Raw genomic sequence first — 19,510 nt, 5'->3', positions numbered from 1 at the left:
TAAGGTATGAATATTTTACAGAACTACAGTCAATAATGTTCATTACATTATGCTAATTGATTATAGACAGAACTTTCCCAAGCCTCCCACGTCTACAACCTTTTTTGCTTCACTGAGACACACAGATTAGCAAATGGTTGGCTCCCCTCACCCACTGTGAAGGCAGCAGTATCAGCAAACTCCTTTATCTAAAGCATTTATTGTGCCATTCAAGACTCTGTGATTAATTGAGCCACAAATAATTGCTGTCATGGACTCTCACATTAAGCGGGCTTACAACGAGTTCCTTCGAAGTGAAAGACACCCATGGCAAATGTGTGGCTGAGACCCAAGTCTCCAGATTCATTATTGAATTCATCATGCCAATGTTTTCTCTGCATTCGACACAAACCCACACACCACACCTCCTCCCTCAGCTCCCCTTGCCCCTCATTTTTGAATGTTTGATGGGTACTTGCATCATGATGTTTCCCAAATTACTCTTGATTTTTTTAAAAACCACAAAAACAGTCTCCAAATGCTGAGAGGTAATTGTTCAACTGCAGCCATGTTGACTCATGACAGTCTTTTAAACCACCTAATGTTTGTGTCAATACAGAATGTGAACACACATCACTTATTTCATTTAGCTCTTTATCTGTGTTTGTGTAGCCTGATTCTTAGGTGAGGTGCAGCCTCACTATCTATATTTCTATCCTTGCTCACTTTATTTTACTTTAAATTGTTGAAAATCTAAAACAATGGTTCCCCAACGTTTACCTCTATGGACCACTTGAAAATTGCTGAGGGTCTTGGTAGACCACTTCCTGATTTTTCCACCTCTCATAGAAATCGCAATGTGCCAGATTCTTTAATGGTATTTTAGAGCTATGTTTATTTCTTTTATATTGCATTTTATGGCATTACAATTTGAATTCCATGCAACACAATAAAACACAATATAAGAAGTAAATGAAGCAATAATAAACCATTAAAAATAAAATAAAAATATTCAATGTGATGGATGTGCCATATCCTGTCTTAAACCACAAATCCACAGACAAGCCATGGACCACCTGAATGAAGCTTGTGGACCACAGATGGTTCTCAGACTACAGTTTGGGAATTTCTGATTTAAAATATCCATTGACTATTATCCTTGAATCATGAGATTGGCCGTGGATAGACTGCTTAGTTAGATGGCCTGATTTGTGTCACCCGGCATGCTAATTCTGAGAGTGCCAATATATAACAAATTCAAAAGCTGAGGTCACTGGAATAAATATAAAGGGATGCAATGTTCAAGCCAAACTAATGTTGCACATTCTGTGCTCCTGGTTCCATGTTGTAAACTGTAGGATTGAAAATATGGGATCCATATAAATTTAGCTTTCAGTAGTTACCAACACATAGTTACCCACACTCCATACAAATGTTGTATCCCAGCATCTTCTAAGGGCCCAGAAATCAAAGGGAGCCTTCCTCTATGGCTCTCAATCCTTCTACCTCTGATCCCACCCAAATCCCTCTTACAAATTAAAAAGTCTGCAAAAGCTACAAAATGAATAATTTACACATAATATACAGATTATGATCATTTATCCCGAGAATATGAGTTTCCTTGCTGTGGAAAGTCCTTTTTTCAGTTTCAAAATATTTTATTTTAAAAAAAAAAACCCCACAGAAAGAAAGAAAAACAAATTAAAATATAATTCAAACATTTTAAAGGGCAGGTATGAAAAAGAAGGCAACAAGGAGAAAACACAGTTTTTGGAATCATTTCAGGAAGAAGCATCCATGTTTTTTAAGAAAATCTGTTCCTCCTTTCCCTCTCCTTCTGTCCTTTTAATGCTTAGGGTTAGTGTAGAAACATAGGCAGGTGGGGAACTTGGAGCTATGTGGTTGATCCAGAAAATGCCTGGGCAGATTTATTATTGTAATTCAATCTCTCTCTCTCTCTCTCTCTCTCTCTCTCTCTCTCTGTGTGTGTGTGTGTGTGTGTGTGTGTTCCTGTGTGCTAAAGCACCACCATATATATATTTCTGATTTAGTCTTCATATGCATAGATTTATTATTAATTTAATTGATTTATTCACAACTTAATATAAGCAATCTTGAAGTGATTTGCAAAGTAGAAACTTGAGGGGAAACCCAAATCTGAAGTACAAATAAATAAGAGAGAGAGAAACATACTTTAAATTTTTAAAAAATGGAATCTAAATATAAAAGCAAAATACTGATCAAAACAAAAGCAAAAAGTTTCATAATGCCAGCTTCATAATTCTGATCAGTAAATTTATGCCAATTAGTATGGCCAACTTTTATCCTGCTAAAATTGCGGCTGGTTGTTGGCGTGAAGATTGTTTTCCATCTTATAGGGTGGATTCACTCGGAAATATTCACTGAGCTCCAAAACTGGGACTCTCCTTCCAGAATTCCCCAGCGCCCAACACCTTGTACTGGATGGGTGCATCTCCAAAGACAAGGTAAAAATGTAAAGTGATAATATATTGAACTAAATCAGTTCCTTTTTATTCTGTCTCTTCCCTTGAAGGCTTCACAGTAGTAGTGACATGAAACAAGTAGAAATATCTATAATCAAACAAACTTGACTGATTTATAGTGGGAGCAAACCTCTATTATCTCCTTTTAACTGGCTCTCCGGTAGAAAGTGGTTAAATTATTTACATATTAACTTGCCTAATATTTTACAAACAGGTGGTATTTGCCTTAAGAAGGGCAAAACAAAGAAATAGTTAGGAGTACTATCCATTCCAAATACCAATGGATTAATTTGGCACTGATAAGATAGGAGCAAACGACTGGGGCAAATTATTAAGTGGATTTTTCCTCCTGCATAGTTTTGTCAATGAACGGAAGATAGCACACTTGTACTTACTGATTATTTTTAAATTATGTACATGTGGAGTTTACATGACAGAAAATAGCACTGGACATTTCAGCTAGCAGATTGGGTTCATTTCTTTGTAAATCTTTGTGAACAATCACATAAAATGTAGACCTTTATGAACAATCTCACTGAAAATGTTTCACAATTTTGGCTTATTGTCCATTTGATCATTGGGATCTCCCAGACTTTCCCAATCATCATTAAAAGCCTGAGATATGCTTTGGATCCCACAGGAGTCCATGAAAATGTAGACACTGGTTTCTATGGAGACACTTTAAGCTTGGAAAGGTGCTCTACCTGAAGCATACAACATGTCCTTGTTGTAGAAGATACAGTCTGCATATGCCAGGCAAATTAGCGTTTAAAATAATTTTATAGCTTTGACAAAATCTTCATGATTCTGTTTGATTGGATGGTCCAGATCAACCTTTACAGCAAGATGATGTATAACATTCAATTACCAAAATGCCCATTTTGGAGATCAAAGTCAGAAATCAGCATTTGAATTTTAACAGAAGAACCCAACTTGGAATGTTCAGTTTCAAATGCTAGTCACTTTCTGCTCCTTTGATTGGACAGTTTATCTTGGCATGTTAAATGCTATTGCTCTATACTTTTAACTCTATTCTGTGTTACATCAAGAAGCAGAAGGACAGAGCATGGCAAAGCTTTAGCTCCAGCCTGAGAATTGTAGTGCTTGTTGGATTGAAATCATGGCTTAGCCATGACAAATCACTCCTTAGCCTTCTTAAGTCATTTATCTCCATGCAAAAGATTTGTGTTTGAAGCCCATGAGAGATGCTGCCACTCAGTGCTAGCAATCAATGGACCATTGGTCTGATTCAGTAGAAGGCAATGTCCTATGTGCTTATGATAGTTGGATAGGTTTGCTGTGAGGGCAAATGAGGCTTCCAAGGCACTTTGAAAATCTTACATAAATGGTAAATTGCATAAATTAACAGCTAAGTGATCACCTCACTTGAGTGCAATGCTCAATTCCATACATTATTATTTTGTATTAGATCAGCTTTCACAGTTAATGCAAAACTGCACTATGATACTTCCTAAATTCCTGTAGAAGAGGTGAAAGTTTGTGTTAAGGGCCATAGCTCAGTGGTAGAAAACATGCTCTGCATGCAGAAGGTTCCAGGTTCAGTCCCTGGCATTTCCGGGGGGAAATGGGAAGCATTCCTGCCTGAAACCCAGGAGAATTTCTGGCACTCAGTGTCAACAATACTGAGACTGAAGGACCAATGGTCTGATAGTATAAGGTGGCTTCTTGTGTCTCTGAATTTCATTTGATTTTAATATATTTTTTTTTAATTCCTGAAATAGGTAGATACCCTCATCATGATGTACAAAACCCATTGTCAGTGTGTCCTGGACAATGCCATTAATGGAAACTTTGAAGAGGTAAGGCTCACTTGAGTATGCACCTAGCACTTACCTGTACAAGGTCATGGCCATCATATCATTCATATCTGCGCTCTGCTTGCTCTTCCATAGATCCAACATTTTCTATTACATTTTTGGCAAGGAATGCCCGACCACCTCCTCCCCCTGCTTGAAAACCCTGTGATCATTGACATCTTCTGTGTTTGCGACTCAATACTATACAAGGTGTGTTCCATGTTAACTAAAGTGGAGAATGGAAATCTTGTCCCAAGCTAAGTCCTCACTGAAGTGAGAAGCTCCAGTCTCCATACAGGGTTCATGTGACTGAATACTCCTCCATACAAAAATCATTAAAATCGCTGCAGATAGAAAACAGGAGTGTCAGGGTTCCTTTCTAGTTTTTTATCAGGAGTACCACCTATAGTGGAATGGTTGATGGGGAGGGAAGTGAAGTGTTAAGGTTTCTACAAACTTTTGAGTGAAGTGTTAAAGTTTCTACAAATTCTTCAGTCTGTTAACTTTTAATGATTGTGAATGGTTGTTGAAATAATCTCTTATGTGAAGACAAAGCAATTTTAAGGAAGCTTTAGTAAGCACCAGTTTATTCCTCCTACATTGGAATGTGTTGGTGTTTGAAAATTTTTCATTTTCCTGCCACTTTATTCAAGGTCCTTACAGATGTACTCATCCCTGCAACTATGCAAGAAATGCCAGAAAGGTGAGCAATTACTTGCATAAGATGATGTTGGTTGAATAATAAAGGTGGACATTTTGATAACTGATATGGAAGGTGGGGGAGGAATTACCATTTTTTAAAAACGTTGATCTTTTGACACCTAATGACGTGAATTCTTGTAGTTGAACAGGGAGCAGCTTGATGGACAGCAGTGTTTCACTTGCTAATTTCAGTTGCATTTATTTCTTCTCATCCAGCAAGTGCAATCAAATTCTCTATGTACAAAAGGGCAGTATGTGAGTGGTTCCTTATGCTGAATCTCCGCCATCAGCAGACAGGGCTGTATACAAGTTCCCCCTCGCTAGTTTTGGACTGTACACATACCACAAAACAAAGAGTTAGTTAGCACTTTCAGCTTTGCCAATGCTGATTGCGAGCTAAGGAAAAATTGCATTCAACCTTCCCTTCCTAAACAGCTGTCTCAGTGTTCATTATCTATACAGTGATATGCAGTATTAATATGGTCTTTTTAATGGTGTCTGTTGGATATATTAGTTTAGGCTGAATTGTTTTGTATTGTTTCATTCCCTGTTGTTTAATGCAGTATCAAGTAAGGTTGAAGGCTTAATATATTTTGATTGGATAGGATTGCAGTGGCAAATGTTGATTTAGCTAAAGCCAGAACCCATTGCACATTGCTACTTTGCCATGTCAGGCAATAGCAGTTGGGCTGCTGGGACAGTAGATTTGGCCCATCTTGTTATGCTGGTGCAGAATAACACCATGTGACACTTGCCATTGCTTCCCACTGTGTTGCTAGTCTTGTGCATTTATTTGCAAATGCAATGGGTCTTGAGTTTTGGCCACGTGGCTTTTGAGACTTCAAGCAGCTAGTCTGGCTTGTGTTGGTTTATCAAGTATGCAGCTTAGATTGTCCAACATTTTTGTTCAGCTGTTCCTGATTATGACAAAAATCAATACAGAAGTTGATTCCAATCTACTATTTTCCTTTTCATTAGTTTGTTGGCTGATATAAGAAATTTTGCTAAAAACTGGGAACACTGGATTGTTTCATCACTAGAAAATCTACCAGAAGACCTTGCAACAAAGAAATTACCCATAGCACGAAGATTTGTATCTTCGCTGAAGCGTCAAACCTCCTTTCTGCACTTAGCTCAGGTAAATCTATAATAAAGGTCATAGCACTGCACGCATGATGAAGAGAGTGACCTGAAAGTTTTGACAAGAGACATTGGTTTTTGCCACTGGTGCTCTAGTTGTCTCAGCAATTGCTTCATTGCCCTCAGCCCTGGGGAAAACCATGCGGCCACCAGGGCTCCATCTAGGCTCCATCTGAGAGGGAACTTTGGAGCCAGACAGTCAATGCCCCTGGTTAACTCCACATTCCAGTGGGCTACCAGGGAATCAGCAGAGGCCATCCATGTGGGATAATATATCCCCTACCACTCTCTGCAAACCATTTGGATCCATTGAGTGGTGGTGATGGACCATTGTGAGAAGTGAAGTTACAGGGAACCAGGCAGAAGGCCTTCTCGGTAATCGTGCCCACCCTGTGAAACGCCATCCCATCAGATGTCAAAAAGATAAATAATTATACGACCTTCCATAGAAATCTGAAAGCATCCCTGTATTCAGACGTTTTTTATGTGTAGTGTTCTGTTTAATGTGTTATGAGGCATGCAGGCATCAGAGGCTGGCCAACCTGCAACCCATTATATATTTGTGCTTGGATCCTATACAAAGTTTGAGGTGGATATCTGTAGGTTAAGAGAGGACTGCTCCTCTCCATGCATTTGGTGAATGTGCAATAATGGCAAAGAGAGGAAAGAACACTTCTAGGCAGGAAGGGTAACAAACCATTGTTGCAAAGGTGCTAGGGAACCTCTTCCCTCAGGGGAGCCCTCTTTGCTCATTCCCCTCTGAATTGGTCCTGGCCAACTGACCATTTTCACTAACACATTGTTATTTACCAACCCACCTACCTCTCTCAGGGCTGTAGATTCACAAGCAAGAGCTGGTGAGAACAGTTGCTGCCACTGATCAAGTGCTTTCAGGCAGCCCAGACCTTCTCTGTGTTTTCTGATGGTGCAGCTTTACCCCCAGCTAATTTCGTTGCATCTGAAACTGAGCAGACACCAGTTATAAGAACTGTGCTTGCTATTTCAGTGTTCATTCCAATTTTTTTTCTATGTCAGAAAACATTAAGGGGGCCAAAAATAATAATACTCATTCTGTATGGTCTTCTGAAACATAAAGAGAAACAGTAGTGCCATCTCCCCACCCATCTCCATTAGCATTTTCAGCATAGTTTTTTTCCTCTGTTGCCTATTCACAGATTGCTCGACCAGCTCTTTTTGATCAACATATAGTGAACGCCATGGTTGCTGATATTGAGAAAGTAGATCTGCACAGCATTGGATCTCAGGCATTGCTCACAGTCTCAGGAAGCATGGTTTCTGAGGGAGAGGGCTACGTTGAATGTAAGTTGCTGGTCAAGGGAGGAATCATCGCTGTTCCCCACACCCAGGGAATTTCTTTTAAAATATGTTACATTAAGAATCACATTTAAACCTTTCCTGTCCTGTAACAATGTTTCACCACTTAAGAGATTTTTGAAATCTTAAGTGGTATAGAAATGTTTTAAAGAAAGAAAGAAATATTAATAATGATGTTAATAATGTCCGAGAGAAGTCAGAAGAAAAATCAAATGATTCCCCGGCAATATAGGTTTAATTTTGCTTTATCCAACAGCTTAAGTCTAAGGTGATTTGTGTCTCATGTGTGAAAATAGGCCTTAACCTGTGGGTGTTTACTACAGGTGCCTGAAGCTGTATGGAAGCAAGAGCTTCTCAGTTCACTTAAATGTTGGGAGAAGCTCTTTCTCATTCCATGCATATGGTGGCCACTGATATTGAAGAACCTGGTTTGGGAATGTGATAGAGGCAGCTGATTGTATACAACTGAAAATATTATTTGGAAAAAATCAGCTTCACTCTATTCCTGAACCATCACTTTTGATATTTCAGACTTTTGCTGAAATCGTTACAGGATCATTGGCATCCTGATTTTATCTCTGGCGATTGCTTGTTATGATGACCTGGCTATTTTTCCCTTTTGTCTGGCTACACTCTGTGATCTTTGTATGGTCGTTAAAAGTATTTCACTAAGGAATAATAAGTTTCAGAGTTAATGAACTCATTTTTGTTTCCTTTCTTAAAGTAATGTTTTTTTCTTTTTAAGACACGTTTACATTTTCAGTGCCATTTCTTTTCCTCTTCTTTTTTTACTCCATTCTTCTGTTCTGCTTGCATAGCTTTATCATTGCTGTGAGACAGGAAAAGACTCGTTAATCCACAGGAGAAAAATTCCACAGGGTGCATGTAGCCCCACCATTGACTGCTGAGATAGCTTGCTCCAAATCAAGAGGAGTGCCCTAGCCATTTTTCGCCTGAAGGTCACATTGACATGTTACAAACGCTCTGGAGACTACATGCCAAAGTGGCAAGGCATTAAAGTCTACTTAGTCAGGGTAGCTGGTATAAGACTGGGTACAACTAAACCATTAAGAGTTTATGGTATTTTATTCCTGTGTTTCTCAAAATTGCTATAAGGGTGTATTCCAAGCAACAGCTAAAACTACTGGGTTGTATCTAGCTAAGACATACTCAAAATAGGCCCACTGAATTCAATGGACTTTATTTTGATGAACTCAAGATGCTGTCTTCTCATTTCACCTCTGCAGCTCTAATTCTTCCTTTTCCTTTCCTTTACATGCTCCAAAACTATCAATGACTGGTGAGTGGCTTTCTCTCCTGTTCAGAGTAGAATGCAACTACATGTTTTCCTTTTTACATGTAGATGACTCTATTACAGTGTTCCAAGAACTGAAGGACCTTTTAAAGAAGAATGCCACTGTGGAGTCCTTTATTGAATGGCTGGATACTGTGGTTGAGCAAAGGGTTATCAAGGTAAGCCCCAACTGAAATCAAATTGTTCCTGATAAAGTCTATTCCTCTTGTGAACAGCATTCTTCCCTCTCATGGTGCCAACTGGCACCTTCCCTTCCTGGGGGTGGGGATACAATGGGAAACTGTGGTTTAACCAGTGCTTTTTTCTGGGGGGATGCAGGGGTACACACCCCTAAGCATTTTGTGTTGCCCTGACCAACCGACCAACCGACGGACCAACATGCCAGCTGTCTCCTCAGTAGCAGCGCAGACTGGAGCTCCGTCATCCTCCCCACCAGTGCCCAGGGAGGGGAGTCTGGGGCGGCTGCAATGGAGGCTCCTCCTCCTCTTGCCGGGCTAGAGCCAGCCAGCGAGCACTTGCCCCTCCTCGCTCAAGCCGACCCTGCCGTTGCCGGGGGGCTTCCTGTCCTCTCAGCACTGCTGCTGCCACCTTGAGTCCCTCACCCGGGGGTTGGGGGGAGGAAGGGGAGAGGAGATGGGGAGCAGCCAAAATGAGACTACCCCTAAACATTTTTGGAGGGGAAGCCCTGGGTTTAACAAACCAGAAAGCAATGCATTAAGACACACTGGATGAGGGCACACAAGGTAACAGTTTGTTGGACTGGGACTATTACATCTGAACTGAATCCAATGTATTGTTAGGCTTCAACCTGATAGAAATAAGTCAGGCATACGTCAGAGATATTGCAGGTTTGGTTCCAGGCCAAATATTTCAATAAAGCAAGTCACCCAATTCTTTGTGTGTGTCCCAGTACATCTAAATTTTATGTTTGCACTATACGGTAGTCTATTAAGCCAGGCCTCCCTGGCTGCAGGGGCAGGAGGGGGGAAACCCAGCTTCAGTCCTAGCCACCTCCGGCCTATGGTCAGAGGGGGGCAACAGCAGCAGGGGGGTGGGCTGACTGCAGTTGCACCAGCATCCTCATAAGAGTCAATGAGGTACGCCTGTATTTTGTGAGAAGACCTTAAGGTCTCAGAATCCATACACTATCACTATACAATTCAAATGATCATTAAGCCCTCTGATTCAAGAATGAATTGAAATATTGCAGAGTAGAATGAATGGCATTCTCAGCTCTGTTTAGCTAATCTTTAGATAATCACTGTTAAACAGAGGAAGCAAGGGAGGGGTGGAATTGTCCACCATTCAGCATCTGTTGCAGAACATTGTTCTAGGGCAAACAGGTATAGTTTCCAGTGTTTTCCTCCCACGTCTGGAAAAAAATGCTGAACAATTTACTGTATGAATCAAGATTAGCTGAGTAAGAGGTAATGATTTACAGAACACGTAATCCTTCCATTGCCCTCTACCTTCTGTTCAGTTAAAAGTGCAGGGCCTCTCTCCGTCACACCAAATGGCTTCCTTTTGTTTGCTGATTGAAAAAGGGGCAGCTCGTCATGTTACCACAAGCTGCTGCTGGGTCCTGGGTTCTGTGTCAGAGCGTCTTTCAACGCCTGGACACAGAAAGGACTGACAGATTGATAGCACAATTTCTTGCAGGGATATTGTGGGGTGTTACTGGGCAGGGGTTGTTGCTGTGAGTTTTTTGTATCTTTATTTTAGATTTTGTTGTGATTTATTTGGGTTGGTTTTGTATTTTTAAATGTTTTGTTTATTGTTTATGGCTGCTTTTGCTATGTTGTAGTTGCATATTTTTTCATGTTGTAAGCCTCCTTGAGCTTGGTTTGAACTGTGGAAAGGTAGCATACAAATAAAAGTATGTATGTATATATGTATGCATGCATGCGTGCATGACAAGAGACAGAAGCAGGTCCTGATATCCATTAAGTGTCTCTGCAGGCACATCGGTGATGCTTCAACCATTATTTAGAATGGAGTGTAAAACTGCGTAGGCTGTTGCAGCCTTAATGATGCAGTGGGGTTTACGCAGAAGCAAATCCCTCTGTGCTCAGGGGTGTAAGATCACAGCCTTGAAGGTCCTTAGTTTGGGGCCTGGATTGTGCTCTCCACTTCTTAGAAAACATTGTTTTCTCCCAACATCAAGTGAATACACTCTTGACTGATGTTCACCTTGCAGCAGTAGGTTACAAAATTATGGCCTGTATGAGGCACAGCCATCATGGTACCTTCCAGATGTTTTGAATGGCATCTCCCATAATCCTTGACCATAGGCTCCTTAATGGCTGGGACTGATGGGAGTTGGAGTCCAACAACATCCAGAGGGCAACCATGTTGTCACCCCCTGGTCTATACTAATGATAACTGGTTTTTGATAAAGCCAGTTGTCAACACACAGTCTTTAAGCATGTTCACTACAAGCAAGATGCATGGGCATTGGTCTCCAGAAATACTGTACTGCACAGCAAGATGGGTATGTTATAGTTTCCACTATATGTGGATTTGGTTTTCATTTCTTTTCTCTCCCACCCACCCACCTCCCTGCCATTTTGTTTAGGCAAGTAAGCAGAATGGTCGATCCCTAAAGAAGAGGGCACAAGACTTTCTTCTCAAATGGAGCTTTTTTGGAGCTCGAGTAATGCACACTCTCACTTTGAACAACGCATCAAGTTTTGGTATTTGATTTTATTCAAATTCTTTGTTTTCCTATTTAAGTTATGGCAAGGTGTAACCAGGGGCCCCACCAAATTAAATGAGGTGGGACGTCCATTTAGGTGGTGTCAAAGTCACACAGATGAGCCTATTTTCCCAGAAGCTAAACAGAAGTCCTCTCGAATCCAGATATATATATGTATAATGAGAAATGGCTCATTATATAATTATACATGACATTATATAATTATACATGACTAAGCCATTTCTCACCTTCTCACCCCTTGGCTTTTCCTGTAAGACCTATTACAGTCATTAAGAGTCGTCAATAGGCTCATCTCAGCTATCTGCCAATTTCCCATTCCCACCACCCTTCTGAGTAATACCCCTCCCCACCTTCTCACTATATAGAAGGATCTGGCAACTTCTGTTTCAGTGTATCTGAAGAAGTGTGCATGCACACGAAAGCTCATACCAAGAACTAACTTAGTTGGTCTTTAAGGTGCTACTGGAAGGAATTTTTTTATTTTGGGTATTGTCTACAATGACAGCCAGTGGCTTTCCAGGGGTTTAGGCAAGAGGATTTTTCAACCCTGTCTGGAGAAACCTGTCACCTTTTGTATGCAAACCATATACTGTGTTTTTAATATGTCCAGTCAATCAATCAATCATTTTATTTGTATGCCACCTTTCCAAAGTTAAAACCATGCTCAAGGTGGCTTACAACATATCCAAAAAATAACTACATAGCAAAAGTAGTCATAAATAATAAACAAAATATCAAATGTTACACAACCCAATTGAATAATTTCCACATAAATAATTTGATACAAAATAAAGATACAAAGAATTATCCACAGCAACAAGCCCCTGTGAACAGTCATAAGAAACACCCTGCAGCCTCAGCTTTTCTAGCTGGAGTCAGTCAGAGCCCCACCCTCCCAGTCCAGGTGGGGAAAGGCCTGCAAGACAGGGAGCAGGACTTCCAGGACTCACAACCAAGATAGGCCTCAGTCATACCCTATATACCTAAGTGTATAGAGAAGAGGTGATTTCACCTCAGAGAGCATTTTATTCTCTACATGTTCACAGGCCCTTTTTCCTTTATAGTTCTTATACAAACCCTGGAGTTAGGGATGGAGAAACTCGATTCATTTACCTTTCAAAATTCAAACTTACCTGAATGTTGTGATGCAGTTCTGCAACAAACCAGCGTTTGCAAAAAAATAATAATAATCATATATTTGGGTGCATAAATGCATGTAATGTATGCACAAAAAGGAATATGTTAGTGAAAAGAATACAAATAATACATAAAATACAAAAATAAATCATGTTAGGGAAAATTGCTTGTATGTTAGTAAAAACTGTGAATAAACGTGTTTATAAGAAGAAATTGCTGGTGAATTTTTCATACTTTTAAACTGAAAATTGCTCCAAAATTGGAGAACTGAATTTAAGATTGGAGAAATGAGAAACTGAGAGAACCAATCTTGGTAGATCCTTCAATCCCTACCAGGAATAAATGATTGTTTTTTTTTTTTAATGACAGCTCTATCATCTCAAAGAGCCCCTAGCCACTGCTGGGAATTATCTTTAAAGTGTTGTTAAGTCAAGATTTCATGACAATGTGCTCATTTTCTTACTTTTATTCTACAGAAGTCTGCTAGCAAGACTCTGCCAACTACTTTCTTGTTGTTTAATATAAGGGAAACTGAATATAGCAAACCAGGACTCTGTCTACAGAGTTCAGCTTTATCTTACTCTAATGTATGCCCTCTTCAAATATAAAGCATATCTCACTTTCATCAGTGTTGTACTTTGATGTCATTAGTGGCCAAATAACCTACAGGACAGTCAACATATTGAGCTTGAGGGGCCAGTGCAGAGCAAGATTAGAGTGAGAAGTTAAGCACTGCTTCTTGTTGGTCTTAGCAGGTCATTGAAAGTCCAACAATTATTTGTTTGTTTCATTTGCTTCTTGTAGAGTGTTGAGAGATGGTCACCAAGATAACTTTATGACATACACTCTCTCTCTCTCCTCTTTTCTCCCCCTGCAAAGGTTCATTTCATTTGGTCCGCATGCTTTTAGACGAATACATCTTGCTTGCCATGGAGACCCAGTTTAACAACGACAAAGAACAAGAACTCCAGAATCTGTTGGACAAGTATATGAAGAATCTGGGTAACTAGGATTGGTTGTTTATGACCCTGAGAGTTCTGAAGCTTTGATGATGTTCACACTTGTTTGTGGTTAGGCAATGGTAGCCAAGCTGATTGGTTGTTTTGACATATTTAAACAATTATTCTTCCATACCTAATATTGGCAGGGTGATTTGTTTATTTAAGTTTCTCTTGGGATGGATGATAGATTAAGGCTGCAGTCTTAAACACACTTATTGGGGCACAAGTCTCACTGAACTCAGTGTCCACATACGTTTCTGAGCAGGCATGCATAGGACTGTGCTGTTATAAAACTAAACTAAAATTAAAACAGATTGCTCCCCTCTTGTTCCTATTAATTCACCTTCAGTCACAAAATGCCAACCCTAAAAAGGTCTTACAAAATGTCATGTTGGTGCTTGAGCTAAGGCTTTGGGGAGCCCCTGGGGTGGGAGGAATTCCAAGTTGCAGAGGCTGATTCTGAAAACAACTTTTGGAAATGGCAGAGGGATGATGAATCAAGAAAGGTAACCTTCAAGAAAATCCTAGCTGGTCATAGAGAAGAAGGCTATCTCTTGGATATATTGAGCCTTTAAATAATACCCTGAGGAGAATAGGTACCCATTGTAAACCCTGACAAAGTACTATATGATATGTAAAAGAGTACTTTAAAAGATATTCAGGTACCAAGCAATATGGTTCTTTTTAAACATACCTAACCAGTTTATATTGTCCAACAACTCTGTTCCTATTACGTTTGATTACTGTGCACAATCCTCTCTGGTTCACCGCTAGCTGTATAGTTCAGTCAGTAGAGCACATGACTCATAATCTCAGGGTTGTGGGTTCAAGTCCCACACTGGGCAAAATATTCCTGCATTGCAGGGGGTTGGACTAGATGATCCTAGTGCTCCCTTTCCAGCTCTACAATTCTATGGTTCTCTGGTGATATGCCTGAGTCCCAAAGACACAGGGTTGCTCATGCGTCTCCTCCTCAAGGGAAAACCTCGCTTAACACTGCCCACCGTACACTTCAAGTGTGTGGTCTTTCACAGCAGATATTTAAGAAGTGTTCCTGAATGATCGACCCATTCTTACATTTTCATAATTCATCTAAATATATAGCAGTATACACACACAGCAGTGCATACTCTTACTTCACACTTTATGAATCCCGTCTTATTTTTCCAGATGCCAGTAAAGCTGCTTTTACTGCATCCCCAAGCTCTTGCTTCCTAGCGAACCGCAGCAAGGCTGGTACACTTTCCAGTGATGCTTCAGTGAAAAATGAATGCCTAGTGGAGCAAGCCTATTTTCCTCTGCCAACCAATCAGCACAGCAGCATGTCCTCTGGTCTGAATCCTTTCTCCATGGGGAACCCTGAAAATATGCAGCTAACAGGTAGGAAACAAATCCCCACCCTTTATCTTTTCCTCATGTTTTCCCTGTGTAGTAGTGGGCAGTGCTATGGAAAGGAGCTGTATACCATGCAAACCATTCCTCTACTCTACTGTTTGTTTTCCCAGGTCAAACAGAGCTCTCTCAAAGCACAGGTCATCTCATGACTCCGCCCATATCTCCAGCCATGGTTGGCCGGGGAAGCGTCATCAACCAGGGACCGATGGCAGGCAGGCCTCCTAGTGTGGGTCCACCGCTGTCATCTCACTCCCACTGTGCATCTTATCCGGAGCCCCTGTACCAGACTGTGCCACAAACCAACCAAAACTTTTATGGAGTCAGTGCTGGTTACCCGGTCATGTTCAGGACCCAGACTCACCCATCTTCTGCACCCTATCAGCACAGGGCAGAGGCCAGCCATTTTGCAGCCAGCAATGAGCAGCAGCGCTTCTCCAGAGACTACTTCAGCAGCAGCTGCGCTGTATCTCCATACAGCACGAGGTCACCCCCTAACTATGGGTCCTCTTCGACAGTACAGGAGGCACACGGCATGCAATTTCTGAACAGCGGGAGCTACAACTTCATGAACAGTCCAGCAGCTAGCTCTGGTCAAGGATCGTCATATTCCTCAAATGCTTCCAATGGTACTAAAATGTTGGATTTCCATTGATATGTACTTCTTCCCCAGTGCTCCAAAATTTATGTATATTCTCTCTAATACAACTTCTGGAAGCGATAGGCATTTTGGGACACATTCTTAACCTGATCTCCCTGCTGGTGGGTCTTAGTGGAGTGGTGGGGCCACCATGGCATCTGCAACCCTGCTGCTCATGGAAGCAAGACGATTGGACCTAACACAGTTGTGCATCAGCAGTGAGCTCAGGGTGCAGTGGATCCTGGGCCAGCTGAGCACCATCTTTTCTCTGCCCCTGGGACCCATTTTTGGGTTGTCCTCTGGTGGCAACGAGTCTTCCAGTAGACCTTCCACTTGCCCATTTGCTGGGTGGAAGAGGGAGAGCAGTGCTGACAAGAGGCCATCTTAGCCCACAGAGCTCAGTGGAGGGACACATCTGCTCAGTCCAAGCCAGCCTGGCATAAAGGGTGGTTTGGATTGCTTTGTTGGTCTCTGGCAGCATAAACAGCAGTGAGTCTTGTGGCATCTTCCAGGCTTGTATTGTAAAGTAAGTTTTTGAGGACAAGAATTCTCTTTCATGGTTCTCTGCTCAAAACAAAACAGAAATGAATAAAAGGTCCCTAATTTCTATTTAGCAGGAGCTCATAGGATAGGTTTCTAGATAATACCACTGTCTGCTGCTGAGTAAGAATTTAAGAAGAGCCCAACTGGATCAGGGCAAAAGTCCATATATAGTTGAACATCCTGTTTCTCAAAGCCAACCAAAAGCCTCCTCCAGGAAGCCAACATGCAGGACATAAAATCAATCACCTTCTTCCATTGTTGTTCCCAAGCAGTTGGGACTGTGAGGCATGCTGCCTCTGCCTTTGAGCCCCCAGCATGGTGTAGGGGGACCAGGTGGTAATACTGGACAGCATCGTGAGATGATGGAGAAAGCAAACATTCAGCTGCTTGAAGGCTAGCATAACTGAGCACAGCTCTCTGATCTTATGCCCATTTGTGATCTTATGGTAGCTTCTCAACAGCCACACACCTTCAAGATGTTAATTTGAAATAATTAACTATGCCCAATTTTTTTGACCAAACTGTGGGAGGACAGAAGTGCCTGGCGTGCTCTGGTCCATGGGGTCATGACTAAATGACTAAACAACAACAAAATGCCCAATTTATTCTCTGCTACCATTGGTCACCCTCTGGTAAGGGTAACAGGTCTCCCACCCACCCCACTCCCATTCAGACGCTGGTATCCTCCAGCAAATCATCTCACTAGCCATTGCTGCTCCAGTATTTAGAAGTTACTGGCACACAAGTTTCCCTGGTTAAAACTGCTGCAAATCACAGAGATGCTACTTCACACAAGCAGCTACCAGATGGAGGGGTGATGCTGTTTGGTTTCTGCAGCTTGTCCATCTTTTTGTCTTTCTTGTATCCATAACTATATCTCCATATCCATATCTGTGCACATTCACTGTAGACATGGAACTTTAATTTTATTTGGGTGCTATAAGGCAGAATTCTAGATGATCTAATGCTCATATAACAGTTGTCTATTAAACCTAATGTACACTTATTGTCTGTCAACAGGGTTCTATGGGAATAATATAAATTACCCGGAATCTCATCGGCTCGGGTCAATGGTGGATCAGCATGTTTCAGTCATCAGCAGCATCAGCAGCATTCGACCATTGCCTCCATACAGTGACATTCACGATCCACTTAGCATCTTAGAGGATGCTGGAAGGAAACAGGGAGCGTCATATTATGCAGATGCCTCGATAGCCTGTCAGAACCCGCTAAGTAAGTAGGTCTGATGGCAGAACAAGAACTCTAAATCTTCTCATGTTTTGGACTGGGCCAACAACTGGATGGGAAGAAGAATAGTGCTGACTGGCCATGCACATTAACGAAAAGTGAGAACAGGTTCTGTGCATGCACAGCTGTATGCGCATAGGACTTGTAGTACTTGGAATGGTGGAGCCCACTTGCACTGGCAAAGCCTGCGCACATACAACAGTATATGAGTTGGGTCTCTTCTCACTTTTGGCCAAATGCCAAAGTTGAGGTGTAATGCCAGCAGACAAGTAGAGGTCAAGAATGGAGTCAGTCAGCACAAACTTACTTTGTCTCCATGCATTCGCTTCATGCATGGGCTTGTATCCAGTGCAACTCTAAGTAAGAATATCATCAGTGCAAGAGTTCTCACTTGGGCAATGGGACTTCCCATCTCCCCCACATACACTTCCTACTCCCTCCCCAAATCTGCACCTAAATGTCGGGAAAACTCCAAATCTCTAGAAGCGATTGGGGAGAGTCCCATTGTAGAAGAACCTTCGCACTGACTGGATGCCTTCTTAGTGCTGCACTGGATACAAGCCTTAGATCCAAGCATGAAAAATGGGTTTACGTTTTAACTTACATGGGAATCTCAGCTGCAAAACCTACAGCCAGTGCCAGACCCCAGCTTTAGAATGGAGGCATTGTACATTTCCTCCACCACCTCCATGTATCTCAGACATAAGACTTTCAGCTCAGAGGGTGTAATGTCTAGGAAGGCTGAAATGCTGTCATTCATCTCTTTAGAAATTAATCACAACTAATGAATGATTGATTCCCCCTTCTCCCAAGCTCTAAGTATGGCCCATTACATATGTGATTTGGAAAGCTATGGTAGGAGGGTGGTTCCTCTGCATCACACCCACTCCCACTTTTCTGTTCAAAGATGTCCTCTGGGGCTCCCCTTTGGAAATGCTGGGCATTTTCTCACGAACATGCTTCAGAAATGTTGTTATGGTTGGAAATGTCTTTTTAATAAAAGCTGTGGTTCAGAGGAACTCAACAGGGCTTCATGACCATCACACACACCCAAGAGTGTTAACTCCCTGTTCCTTACTTAATCTATGTTTGCAGGCAGGAAGAATGAAGAAGGCTTAATTTATGCCAGAACTGTTCATAGTGCCAGGGCTGTACCTTGAAAGTAAAAGATGAAAGTGCTCCCGAACTTACGCACATTGTATTTCTTGCTCTACTAAGTAGAGCAAGTCCTCCTATAGCAGGGTGGAACTTGCAGATCAGAGGGTGCTATTTACAAGCAAACTAAAGCCATGGCCTATGTCTCCTCCCCCCCCCCTAGAAATTAAGCACTGGAAGTAGTAACTGTTGCCATTTTCTTCGTAGCTTCAGATCTGCAGCCTGCTATATCTGCATCCTCCTCCCAATGTATGTATGGACATTCTAGACAATGCCCTTCGCAGGAAGCAATGGATTCTTCTGGGCAAGGTAATAGTGAGATGGTCTCCACCTTGCCACCAATCAATACTGTTTTCATGGGAACTGCTGCTGGAGGCACCTGACTTCCAGAAGTGGCTGCACCCAGTCTTCAGTCCCAGGACTTGATGGCGAATAGGAATGAAAAAGTATTACACATAATGTTTTAAGACTACCAAGAAGATTTTACAATGCACTGAAAAAGCAACTACAGCTGGTTGCAGAGTCCATCCTGTCTCAAGTGTCTCTGGTCTTAAACACAGGAAAAGAGATTGTCCATTGCATTTTCTCTCCTTGTCACAATTATAACCAATATTCTTGCTTTTTTCCGTGTAATCAGGATGCTGTTCTTTCTTGGTGATCACTTTGCTGCCCCTTGATGCATGGTGTACCATATGCACCACCTCGTGGTTACAACAGTGTGCAGGTTCACACCTGACAATGGGTTGGCTAGCCTGGATTTAACAGCTTTGCTGCACCATTATGATGTTCTAGATCATCTAACAGCAACACCCCTAAAACACAGAGTTCTGGTGTTGCTCTGAGGCAACAGTTGCTGCTCTCCAACCTATAAAGAAGGCATAATCAG

General features: G+C 41.6%; 1 protein-coding gene across 2 annotated transcripts in view; it reads left to right on the top strand.

The window, feature by feature from the left end:
• RFX6 (regulatory factor X6) overlaps nucleotides 1-19,257 on the top strand; it is a 28,117-nt gene extending 8,860 nt beyond the window's left edge. The window contains exons 7-19 of one of the 2 annotated variants that reach the window (XM_082216073.1): nucleotides 2,358-2,465; nucleotides 4,226-4,303; nucleotides 4,397-4,510; nucleotides 4,954-5,003; nucleotides 5,981-6,140; nucleotides 7,318-7,462; nucleotides 8,841-8,950; nucleotides 11,368-11,485; nucleotides 13,525-13,647; nucleotides 14,817-15,026; nucleotides 15,152-15,667; nucleotides 17,242-17,454; nucleotides 18,832-19,257. In XM_082216073.1, coding sequence (XP_082072199.1) covers nucleotides 2,358-2,465; nucleotides 4,226-4,303; nucleotides 4,397-4,510; nucleotides 4,954-5,003; nucleotides 5,981-6,140; nucleotides 7,318-7,462; nucleotides 8,841-8,950; nucleotides 11,368-11,485; nucleotides 13,525-13,647; nucleotides 14,817-15,026; nucleotides 15,152-15,667; nucleotides 17,242-17,454; nucleotides 18,832-19,007 — 2,121 coding nt within the window. In that variant the 3' untranslated portion in view covers nucleotides 19,008-19,257. The remainder of the gene's footprint in view (nucleotides 1-2,357; nucleotides 2,466-4,225; nucleotides 4,304-4,396; nucleotides 4,511-4,953; nucleotides 5,004-5,980; nucleotides 6,141-7,317; nucleotides 7,463-8,840; nucleotides 8,951-11,367; nucleotides 11,486-13,524; nucleotides 13,648-14,816; nucleotides 15,027-15,151; nucleotides 15,668-17,241; nucleotides 17,455-18,831) is intronic. The other variant, XM_082216074.1, reaches the window with a different exon arrangement.
• The last annotated feature ends 253 nt before the right edge of the window (nucleotides 19,258-19,510 follow it).

The sequence above is a fragment of the Podarcis vaucheri genome, assembly GCF_965113315.1.
Source record: "Podarcis vaucheri genome assembly, chromosome: 3".
Taxonomy (NCBI): domain Eukaryota; kingdom Metazoa; phylum Chordata; class Lepidosauria; order Squamata; family Lacertidae; genus Podarcis; species Podarcis vaucheri.
Note: the sequence above shows the minus strand (reverse complement) of the source record. Positions and strands in the feature narration are given on the sequence as shown.